At 43.4% G+C, this 12695-nt stretch overlaps 1 protein-coding gene across 1 annotated transcript in view; it reads left to right on the forward strand.

Annotated features, from left to right (window-relative positions):
• Positions 1-12695, forward strand: part of DNAH5 (dynein axonemal heavy chain 5) — a 248587-nt gene that overhangs the window by 186955 nt on the left and 48937 nt on the right. Inside the window, exons 62-66 of the mRNA XM_065398374.1 lie at positions 3465-3668; positions 4077-4256; positions 6054-6191; positions 8483-8618; positions 11829-12145. Of these exons, the coding sequence (XP_065254446.1) occupies positions 3465-3668; positions 4077-4256; positions 6054-6191; positions 8483-8618; positions 11829-12145 (975 nt within the window). The remainder of the gene's footprint in view (positions 1-3464; positions 3669-4076; positions 4257-6053; positions 6192-8482; positions 8619-11828; positions 12146-12695) is intronic.

Here is a 12695-nt window from a genome sequence, read left to right on the forward strand (position 1 = left end):
GAGAAATGTGTACTGCAATACTTGATTCATTTACAGGTTTCTTAGCTGTTAAGTGACCTTTAAGTGGTCAATCTGCCCATTCGTCATAACTTCAAGACTTGTTAGTTTTAAATGACACGACTACTATTAAGTGGAGAAGATACATTGTGGTCTTACATAAATAATTTTTAAAAATGTAAAATTCTTTAACACAAATTACGGTCCCTTTGTCCTTTCTATTACACTGATAACACTGCTCTACAGCCAAAATGCTTCTGAAATAAATGTAGTCAAACTTTACTAATTCTGGGTCACTGAGAACGAAAATGATGCTTAAAATTGTTGATTGGCTCTAGTTTTCAAGATATGCTATTGGGTCAGTATATACGACCCTTGACTTGGGCATGGCGGAGGATAAGTGTGTTGTAAAGGGAAGGGATCTCAGTTTAAACCAGAAATGACTAAAATACATCTTTGACTGGATCTATGAATAAATCTATGACTGGGTTTGGACAGTACTTGCTTTTTAGGCAAAACAATGAATGATGCAATCTGAAGCTGGTATTGCGTCATACATGATATGAATTGCATCATGTTATTCCTAGAAGTCATGGATGATGCAATCATAACGAAGCTTACATCACTCTGCTGAACAAATTGCCCTATATCAGCTCTAGAAATCATACAGTGTCGTGCTCTCTTATTTGTCAGTGTTTGATTTTGCAAAGGGACACATTTCTGTTTAGCCAAAGTGAGCAGAGATGCCTCGTACTTGTGTGAACAGTGCAGATAATTTCTGCTATGCTTGTGGTGAAATGACTTTTGCATCACAAAAGCGCAGTATAACCACTATGGTTAAGAGAGCCTATCACCTTTATTTTGGCTGCAAAATTGGAGATCAGGACAAGAGGTGGGCCCCACACATATGCTGCAACACTTGTGCAACAAATCTTCGCCGGTGGTTGAACAGGAAAAGGAAATCTATGCCTTTTGCAGTGCCAATGATTTGGAGAGAGCCAACAGATCATACCAGCAATTGCTACTTCTGCATGGTGCCTCCAGTTGGGAAAGGTGTGTCAAAGAAGAAAAAGTGGACTGTGCATTATCCAAACATTCCATCAGCTATACGCCCAGTACCCCACGGAGAAGAACTGCCGGTTCCTGATGCACCAGAATCATTCTCACTTGAGTCAGATGAGGAAGAGGAAGAGGATGAAACTTCTGGTCCTGAACCATCAATGTCACAGGACCCACATTTTCTCCCATCCTCCTCCTCTGAACCACACCTCATAACACAAGGTGAACTGAATGACCTTGTCAGGGATTTGGAACTACCCAAGAGTAAGGCAGAGCTGTTGGGCTCCAGACTACAGCAGTGGAATCTCCTGGCAGGTGATGTTAGGGTTTCCATGTTCCGTGACCGTCAAAAGGATCTTGTCCCATTCTTCATCATGGAAGGTGATCTTGTAGCCTGCAACAACATCGATGGTGTGATGGCAGCCCTCAACATCATTACGATCCAGATGAGTGGAGACTGTTCATTGATTCATCGAAGACGAGTCTTAAAGCTGTTTTACTGCTTAATGGCAATGTTTTGCCATCAATTCCAGTTGGTCATGCAGTCCATATGAAGGAAACCTATGACAACATGAAACAACTTTTGAGGTGCATAAACTATGACCAACATCAGTGGCAGCTTTGTGGTGATTTGAAGGTTGTTGCTCTCTTGCTTGGTCTGCAGACTGGATACACAAAGTACTGCTGTTTTCTCTGCAAATGGGATAGTCGTGCAAGAGATTCCCATTACATCAAGAAAGATTGGCCACTCCGACAGTCAGTGGAGCCTGGGAGGAAAAGTGTTCAGCATCCACCACTTGTTGAATCAAGGAAGATTTTGTTACCACCCTTACACATCAAGCTGGGTCTGATGAAGAACTTTGTCAAGGCCATTGACAAAACACAAGCAGCTTTCAAGTACCTCCGTGGAAAATTTCCAAGATTAAGTGAAGCTAAGATAAAGGAAGGTGTCTTTGTTGGTCCTCAGATTCGTGAACTTCTTCGAGATGATGCACTGCGTGGCAAGGAAAAGACAGCATGGAAAGCCTTCCAGTTAGTGGCAATAAATTTTCTCGGAAACAACAAGGCAGACAACTACAGGTTGTTGGTTGAAAACCTCCTCAAGGCATACAAAAGCCTGGGTTGCAACATGTCACTAAAGATACATTTTTTGCACTTTCATCTAGATTTTTTTCCACCGAACTGCGGAGCAGTGAGCGACGAGCACGGCGAGCGATTTCACCAGGACATTGCAACAATGGAGAAACGCTATCAGGGCAAATGGAGCCCATCAATGCTTGCAGACTATTGCTGGACAGTGACAAGAGATGCTCCATTTAATGAATACAAGAGACAAGCCAAGAAGCGCCAAGTAGACACTGAATAGGACTAAACTATGTACATAATAGTTTTTTGCCTTTTGTTTCATAATAAATTTTATTTATATAACCCTTTTGCTGATTTTTAAAGTGTTACATAAACAGGACAGGTGAAATATTATCATGTAAAGCAACCATAAGCACATGAAAAGACCTAGGTTTACAATTTATGATTAAAACTCTACTATCTACACAATATACATAGACATAAAATGTAAAAACTTAAATATCTAAGTCTACACTTACCCCCCAAGTCGAAGTAAGGTACGCAAATTCAGCTACGTGAATAACGTAGCTGAATTCGACATACCTTACTTCGAATTTACCGCGGTCCACACGCGGCAGGCAGGCTCCCCCGTCGACTTCGCGGTACTCCTCTCGCCGAGCTGGAGTACCGCAGTCGACGGGGATCACTTCCTGGTTCGATTTATCGCGTCCACACCAGACACGATAAATCGAACTCGGAACTTCGATCCGCAGCCGTCGAACTACCGGGTAAGTGTAGACTAGCCCTTAGAAACAGTAGCCAATCAGTTGGTTTAATTGTCATATTTGAATTCAGCACATCAAAATACATAATAAATAGCACATTTTATCTCTGAAGCAGACGACTTCTCAAAAATTGTAGACCAGTGATAATTGCTTGTAAAATGTGCAAACAAAAGCATTACGTCATGTAACTAAACTTAAGTTATTGAATGAGCTTTTTCTCTTCTTTTTCATCCCTCAGAACAGGCTTGCTTGTGTAAATTGCTGAGTGCCTACTTGGTGCTGCTGAGCAGAAATTACTTAGTAGCTTACAAGAGGCAGCAGTTAAAACCTTTCAGAACTGGACCTTTCTAGTTTTATTCTGCTTGAGCATGATTTAACAATTAAAAACTTGCTATGAATACGTAGGTTGGATTAATTTTTCCAAACAGATCCTATGCCTGTAGGATGGATTCAATGCAAGTGTCCATCATTTTTTGATATGCGTGTCTTTGAGATGGACAACATGGTTTACTACAGCAACAACAGTAATAATCCCTTTCCTTCCTCTCGATTTCATAGACAATCAAACCTGCAGACATTGCCACTGTCCGTACACTGGGCCGACCTCCTCATCTTATCATGCGTATTATGGACTGCGTGCTCCTGCTGTTCCAGAGAAAAGTGAACAGTGTGAAAGTGGACCAGGAGAAAAGCTGCACCATCCCATCGTGGCAGGAATCACTGAAATTGATGACAGCAGGAAACTTCTTACAGAACCTGCAGGTACTTTAAAAACATAGAAGAGAAAAATGGATTGTCTAATGGCTGCAGCAGAGCAAATGTTGTAAGAAGTATATGTTATATATTTCATTTTAAAAGTTATGGGTTTTCGACCCATTGTATTGTGAAGAAACAAAAACTGGGCGTAATCGTACAGTTTTCACTCAAAGGAAATGTCTGTTGATTTCCCATCTGAGTTTTGCCTAAGTAAGGATTGTAGGATTGGGCTCATTGTCAGATAATTTGCTATTGGGGGGTAGTTATGTTATCTATTTGCTTAAATCACAGGCCATTCACAAATTAGGATGTGCCAAATAAATTGTCGGTGAGTTTTTTAAAACACCTTTGGAGAAGCTGACTGATGTGTGGTAATACAGTGTGGCTAAATTGTTCTCTCCATGATGTCTCCAGCAATTCCCAAAAGATACAATCAATGAAGAAGTTGTGGAGCTTTTGAATCCTTACTTTGAAATGGTAGACTATAACATTGAGACGGCAAAGCGAGTGTGTGGGAATGTGTCTGGCCTCTGCTCATGGACCAAAGCTATGGCTGCATTTTTTTCTATCAACAAAGAAGTGTTACCCTTAAAGGTAAGTCTGTATTGGTAAGCCAGTGGGAGGTTTTCCTAAATAACACTGTGGGATTTGGCCCAGTGGGCAGACAAACTACTAACTCCAGCATGTGTCTAAGGGGACTCACCACCACAAAATCAAAAATGCCACAAGAGGGCTCACCCAGCGAGTTGTGGATTTTTAAACAATAAGCATATGCGCAAGTCCATCCTGATTTAGTAAAGCTTTTAAGCATGTGCTTGAATGCTTTGCTGAACTGAGGCTTTTGGGCTCTCTTTCTCTAAGTGCCTTTTTAATAAAGTAGAACAGCTCTATCTTATTCACAGAATCTGCTCCCTGTATATATTTAGCCATGTCTGTTCACTTGGGTGGAAAAAAGTTGTGCTGACCACATTTGACGCCTGTAAGCACTGCAGAACTGAAACAGGTATGGCATAGGGAACTGGATTCTGTTGCATCCAGTTCTTGTGTATCCATAGAGCGACTAATGAAGGAGCTATACAGGTAGCACTAAGGGAGTAACTAGGCCTGCAGAACCTTTATGACTGGTAATGAGGCAGCAGAGGGAAAGAACCCAGCTTCAAGGAGCAGTTTAAAGGGCAGGCAGTTATAAATATGTATTCCTTTTTTGTTTATAAACTAAGCATATTAGATCTGAAAATCACTTACACAATAAATATGAAACTTCAAACTGCCATTTCCACAGAGTTGAAGTGCTTTCTGGGCATTTGCCCATGCCATTTCTGTTCTCGGATAGATGTACTGAGAGAGAAATTTTCGAAAGTAACATCTGCCTTTTCATAAACAAACCTGGATTTGCTCACAGTTGAAGTATTTATTTATCTAACAATGAGACTTGTAGGTGCAAACACAAACTTCATGCAAAACTGAGTAAATCATAATTAACCAAATGCCTCCAGAATTAGTAAAATCTGGAATTTCATAAAAGAAAATATCAATGTTGGGGACATTTCCTTAGGGCTGGTTTGGACGCCAGTATAAGTTGGAGCAGCTTGAGAGCTAATTTTACCAACACCAGCAGGAATGGCCTCTTAGGAGCCATGATTCCAGTTGGCTGTTGCAGGAGTGCAAGGCATTGCTGTCTTATCTCAATGCTGCTCTTATATTGAGGGGGCCCAGGAGTGTCTGGTGTGGGGCTGTCTCTGCTAGCTGCATAACTCTCTATGTCAAAGGAATCCCCAGCTACCCCCTATATGGCCATTTCCAGTTGCTTTCTGCTGACTGAGCAGGGCAAACCATAAGGCCAAGGACCTGGCCTACCTACAACCCTTTATCTACATTCACAAAACTCTTAATATAAGCATGGGATTTGTATCATAAATTAGGGCAATACATGACCTGTAGTACTGGCTTGTTAGTACTGTATTTTAGATGAGATGGTTGATTATCTCCTTTATACTTTGAGGCCTTTCAAAGAACAGATTGATACTCAATAAGAAGGAATTAGAAGGACATGATCTGAGCATGGAATAGCTATAGGTCTGTGATGTTTATATTTGAATTCAGAAATGTGTTCTCTGTACACATGTAGTCTGAGAAAATGTGGAGGGTCATCTGAGTGAAATGCTTTATCCCCTCCTGCGAAGTGTTTTACCATAGAATTGCAGCTGAGAATTGTAGCAGAATTCAGTCTGCCAGACAATTGAATTGAAAGGATTCTGAGTAATAGCTTAATTATACAGAGCAGTTTAGATTTTAAATATAATGCTATGAAGCTTTAATTGAGAAGTGCTTTATATCAAACGCTTTGAAACATTCTGTGTATGATTTGCTTTGCATATGTATATTTTGTAGGCTAATTTGGCAGTCCAGGAGAATCGCCTTGCCACTGCCATGCTAGATCTGCAGAAAGCCCAAGCAGAGTTGGATGACAAGCAAGCTGAATTAGATTTTGTACAGGCAGAGTATGAAAAAGCCATGAGGGAAAAACAGGTGCAGTATTCCTTACATTAAGATACTCTTTGACTGTTTTAGTCTGATACTATTTATGCAACCACAAAATACAGTGCATCTCCTCAAAGTCACTATTGTCCTTTGAAATGGAGAATTTAGGGAACAAAATTTGAATTTTTTGGGGACATCCTTCTTTTTTTTTTTTTTTGCTTTCTCATATACTTTCCTGGCCCACTTTTCTGCCTCATTAAAACCCACTGTGTATGTAGCACAAAGCTTCATGCATTGAACACTGCATTTGTTACATGAATATGTGAATATTTCTGTGCACAGGCATTTGAAATTGTGGACTTTAAGCTCCCAGGCTGGCAGATGTCACCCACCTTTCACCAGCACTTAACATACATGCGTACAGTAAAAAAATTAAAACAAAATTCAAAGGTTCCCATGAAGGGGCACAACCAGAATTTTCCTAATGAAGGGCCAGAGGGTTCTGGTTTGGGTATTTAGGGTCAAGCACATGTAGGGTGACCAGATGTCCAGATTTTATAGGGACAGTCCCGATTTTTGGGTCTTTTTCTTATATAGGCTCCTATTACCCCCCACCCCCATCCTTATTTTTCACACTTGCTGTCTGGTCACCCTAAGCACATGATGCGGAGGAGGGGGAATTACGTATGAGAGTCTCCCTGAGGTTGTCAGATCTGCCTGAAATTTTAATTCAGAGATAGATTTTGTGACAGTGTCTCAGGGGCAGTAACTGGGTCCCCTTTGGTCCCTCCTATGCCACGCACAATGACATATAGGAGGCATCCCTATCCCCAGGGGCACAGATGGAAGCTCCCCGCACTGCACAGTGGTATGGGATCTTCCCCTTCTAGGGACCATCTCTTCAAGTCCTCCTCAGCCCTGGACTCCTCCCACCTGTTCCAGCCCTGGGGTTCCCATGATGGATCTGTGGTCTGTATTGCTCCAGCTGCTCTGTGCTGCAGATTCGGCCGCCCTCGTAGCCACAGAGAAAGCTCAACCATCCAGTTTGACTCAGTAGCTCCATTCTGGGTTGGGGCAGCCACAGGTCTGACCCAGAATGCATGATCCTGCACACAGCGCCTATGCCATAGAGTTGTCCACTAGGGGAAGGGACCAGGAGCCACTGGGGTGAGTGTGTGTTCTCTGTGACCCCCTGTGAGATGTGTCTCTGGGGGTCTGAGCCGTGGGCAGGGCTAGGCAGCATGCTGTAGCCTCTGCCCAGAGTCCTGACTGTGTTGTTGGGCGGCAGTGTTTATGGGAAAGGTTGGGTCCTGTTGTGCCCCTGATCCCTTATATACAATTGTATGGAGCAAGCCCAAATATGCATCCATTCTTTGAAGTTAATGCATAGTGATGGAGCATTTCAGTTTTACATGCTCTGACTAAGGCCACTAGGACTAAGGCCATGTTTTAGTCACGGGTATTTTTAGTAAAAGTAATGGACAGGTCATGGGCAGTAAACAAAAATTCACGGCCCGTGACCGATCCATGACTTTTACTATATACCCCTAACTAAAACTTGGGCCGGGAGGCCATGGGTGCTCGGTGGGGGGCGGTCTGGGGATGCCGCTGGTGCTGGGGAGGAGGGTTGCCCAGGCCCCCCGCTGGTGCTGGGGGGGATGCGGGTGACGGCATGTGGCCCAGGATTCGGTGCTGGGGACGGGGCGGACGGCGGTGCATGGCCTGGGCCCCCTGCTGCTGCTGGGCGGGGGAGGGTTTGCAGGGCTTGCAGGGTCCCTACTCGTCTCCGTGTGTCCCTGCAGCTCCTAGGGGGAATGGTGGTCAGGGGGGCTCCGTGCACTGCTCCCGCCAGAAGTGCCAGCTCCGCAGCTCCCATTGGCCGGGAACTGCAGGCAATGGGAGCTTCATGGGCAGGGCCTGCGGGCACAGGCAATATGTGGAACCCCCTGGCCCCTCTGCCTACGAGCTGCAGGGACATGCTGGTGGGAGCCAGGGAGGCCCCCCCCAGGTAAGCGCCACCCCACACCCCAACCCCCTGCCCCAGCCCAGAGCTACCTCCCACACATCCAAACTGCTGATGCTGGCCCAGGGGCTGCCCAGGTGCGCAGCCCCTGAGCCAGTACCAGCTGCTGCAGAAGTCACAGAGGTCACGGAAAGTCACGGAATCCATGACTTCTGTGACCTCCGTGACAGACACGCAGCCTTAACTATGATACTTGGCATATGGTAATGCAGTAAATATTAAAGTACTATTTGTGAGTCATTATGCCATTAAGGGTTTAATTAAAAGTAGGTTTTTCCTTCCACTTCCAATCAGTGTTTTTTTGTGTGGTCTGTAGACCTTACTTGAAGATGCAGAACGTTGCAGACATAAGATGCAAACAGCCTCCAGTCTTATAAGTGGTCTAGCAGGTGAAAAAGAGAGATGGACTGAACAGAGTAAAGAGTTTGCTGCACAAACTAAGAGGCTTGTGGGTAAGAATAATTTTTCATTATACAGACTTACTGTGAACTCTCCCTGTGACTATGAACTGGAGTGAAACTAAGGTCACCTGGGTTCTATTCCTGCCCTGCAAGTGACTTCTTTGGGTGACTTTGGACAAGTCACTTAACCTCCTCTGTGTCTCAGTTTCTTTAGCTCTAAAATGAGGATAAAGTCTAATTCTCTTTGTAAAGCACTTTTTGTCATCTTTGGGTGAGAAACACTACATAAAAGCAAGATGCACATAGTAAGGTACAAAATAGTTTGTACAGCATATAAAACTAGTGGTAACTCATGATACTTTCATGCTTATATAGTAATATTAGGGAGTATAATCTGTGGACTGCAGCTAGTAGAGGGTGACATGTGAATGATGACTATTACAGAAGCAGCATAGTTTGTATAGATGTTAAGATTTGTGCCTGAAATAGAGATTAATTGTTCTGTGTGAATAATAGAGTGTATCCTCCCCACACTTAGACCACTTATTCTTCAAGGATAGAATAACTTTTTGGACAATTTTCCAATGAATACTTTGAGTTATAAGTATATTTACAGTAAGTAACCTTCTTCAGATCCTGCTAGTAAATTTGTGGTTTTTGAGATTAAAAATAGATTTTTCTATACTGTAAAAATTATAAGGAATAAACGACTTTGAAAGTTGACCACTTTGCTTCTATATATTTACATTATTGCTCATCAGTTTCTCTCTACACAATGATAATCATTTAAAAAATTTTTGTCTACAAATACTGTTGCCATAACTTTCAGAATCTAAACTTTTGATTTAAAAAGAGTCATTAACCGTCTAGTCTTGGTTGTAAACTAACATGATAGTGTTGGAGGATATTAGTGTGGTGGTTGGTGGAGTCCTGATGGTGGGGGACTAGTGCTTGGGGACTGGTACTATATTGTGTGAAGGTTGAACTCACTTTTTTATTTTCTTGATTTCTATAGTTTGCACTGCTGGGTGGAAATAACTTTAACTACTTAACAGTTTACTGTTTTGTTATTCTTGCTGGGCATTTGGATTGGATTTAGTCTTCAGTATCTATCAAAGCTCTGAATCTACGATACCATCCAAATAATGCAAGGAGATATAAACCACCTTTAAAAATACCAGTTTCACAGGTGTTAAATTTTTCTTCTGATAACATGTAACGTCCATGGCCACGTAGACTGTAACAGTGGCCATGATGTGTGCCAGGGTCACTGGGAAATTAATGGGAATGAACTCAAGCCCTTATGCTCCAAATACCCAAGCCCCTGCTTCTTGAGCTGGAAAATAAATTCATTTATCCACTGCAAAAATGTGGGTTGAACAGTTTAGATCCTGTCCAGCAGAGATCACAGATCTTAATGATTACATTAGCATGCCGTGTAGATAACTGCTGTGGAATTAGAAAAATCATGGATACAACTGAACATGTTCCTTTTGTTGAATCAAATCATGGGTGCCTGGAATATATCAAAACATAAGGGTATTCCCTGCTTTCACTCCCATTACTGAAGGAGACACTGGAGCTATGTCTACACTGTTACAGCTCTGGCATGTGTGGCATGGGTAGCTACATGCCAAAGTGAAAAGCCAGCTGCATCCATACTGTGTTGTGTAGCTATATGCATCAGTGTCAGGCTCTGGCAGGGGGAGGCAGCGGGGAAATGCTAGGCAGCACCCACTTTTGGAGCCTTCCACTGCGGTGGGGAAATGCTCTGGCAGCAGGGAGGCAGTGAGATGAACACTGCTAAAAATAGCAGTTAGATGGGAGAGACACTGCTTGGGCATGCAGAGACCCCATGTAATATATATACCATAAGTTCTGGCATGTCTTTGATCACGTAAGCAATGCCTCACCATCTGTGCTATTATTTATACCTGTGGTAGGGTGTGTGTGCAGTATGTGCACTCTACATGTTGCAGTGAGTGAGTGTGCAGTGTAGATGTACCCGGGGATGCAGTATTTTGTGCACACACCTCCCTGTTTTCTCAGGCTAGGTTGGGCTCTCTGCACTGAGCAAGGATGTGACTGGGGGAAAAACTCTGCTCTTCCAGCCTCCTGCCAACAATAGGCACTGTGCTGTTGCTGCCTCCTGCCTGGGATGTCTATTTCTCCTGCACCCTGGCTTTTCAGTGTTTCACTGCAGAGCAGGGAGAGGGGAAAACCCCCAAAGCTGACAAAGACCATCAGCACCAGACCTTCCCCCACCCTGAGGCTAAAGATTAATGACTACGAGAAGCAAGACAAGAGAGTGACCCTCCTGCACCTTTAAGTGTGGGGAGTATTTGGCTGGCTGGCTGAATGAAGGGACCAGTGCTTTAGGGCTGGGGGCAGGGAGGGGGTGGAGATGAAAACTGTTGCAAAAGGGGACATGTGGTCGCTGACTCACCCCCTAGGAATGCAGGGTTTAAAAGGGGCAGCCCTGCACTGGAAGCTCTGTTTTACACGGAGCAGTCTTGGAGGCAGCCAAACTAATTGCTGGTGCCTCCTTGTGGCGGATGACCAGTGCAGGTACTCCATAGGGAAGGTATACAGTGACTGGATAAATGGCTTGGAAAAAGACTTAAAAAGAGGTGTTTGTTAAAGGAGTGAACGGGGGACGGTTGGGGACTTCTGTGATTGGTATGGCATGGAGCCACCCCCCCCCCCCATTCGTATAGCCCACCTTAACCCTCCTACGAGGGGGGTGGATGGTAAAATCCCGGCAATGGATTTGCTGGAGAGACCTGGATGGAAAAATAGGGGGAGCTGGTGGAAGCCCCCCAGATAATTACGGAATAAACATGGGGTTACCTGTACTGTACACTTTTATCTGCCGGGTAGTCCCAGACATCTAATAATACTGTTGCGGCCTAATTAAACCCATGTCAAATGTCTCCTGTCCTTCTTTCATTATAGCCAGACAACAGATCCTTGCTGGTATGATACACTGGGAATTTTCAGAACACCTTTGAAAAACTAGATTTTTTAAATGGTCCCAAAGTCTCAATAAAATCATGAGGTTAGAATTAGAAAAAAAAAAACATTTTCAGTGATATTTTGCACACAGCATAGTCAAGCAAATAAATCTGCCCTTACACAAAAAATTATACTGTAGGTCCCGTTGGAAGCTTTGCCTGTCTCTCTTGTTTGTTTCATCCAAGCACATGTATTACCCTAACAAAGCTGTAACAGTGTTTCAGTATCTTGTGCTTTTTTTTTTAGGAGATGTGTTGCTGGCTACAGCTTTTCTATCGTATTCTGGTCCTTTTAACCAAGAGTTCCGCAATCTGTTGTTAAATGATTGGCAAAAGGAAATGAAAACCCGGAAAATCCCATTTGGCAACAACCTAAACCTTACAGAGATGTTGATTGATGCTCCGACCATCAGTGAGTGGAACCTCCAAGGATTGCCAAACGATGACCTATCCATACAGAATGGAATTATTGCCACGAAAGCAGCTCGTTATCCTTTGTTAATTGATCCACAGACTCAGGGCAAAATTTGGATTAAAAATAAGGAAACCAAGAATGAACTTCAGGTAACTTGAATGCAGATATTTTCATACCCTCTAGTAGCTCTTACATAGCTGCCAAAATGCTTGGCTAATAGGGGGGTTCAGTTTGTAGCTAGCAATTATAATGTTTATATACTACCTACGTTGCATAGAATCATAGAATAGAATATCAGGGTTGGAAGGGACCTCAGGAGGTCATCTAGTCTAACCCCCTGCTCAAAGCAGGACCAATTCCCAACTAAATCATACCAGCCAGGGCTTTGTCAAACCGGGCCTTAAAAACCTCTAAGGAAGGAGATTCCACCACCTCCCTAGGTAACCCATTCCAGTGCTTCACCACCCTCCTAGTGAAAAAGTTTTTCCTAATATCCAACCTAAACCTCCCCCACTGCAACTTGAGACCATTACTCCTTGTTCTGTCATCTGCTACCACTGAGAACAGTCTAGATCCATCCTCTTTGGAACCCCCTTTCAGGTAGTTGAAAACAGCTATCAAATCCCCCCTCATTCTTCTCTTCTGCAGACTAAACAATCCCAGTTCCCTCAGCCTCTCCTCAGAAGTCATGTGCTCCAG

This window comes from Emys orbicularis, chromosome 2 (assembly GCF_028017835.1).
Source record: "Emys orbicularis isolate rEmyOrb1 chromosome 2, rEmyOrb1.hap1, whole genome shotgun sequence".
Lineage (NCBI taxonomy): Eukaryota > Metazoa > Chordata > Testudines > Emydidae > Emys > Emys orbicularis.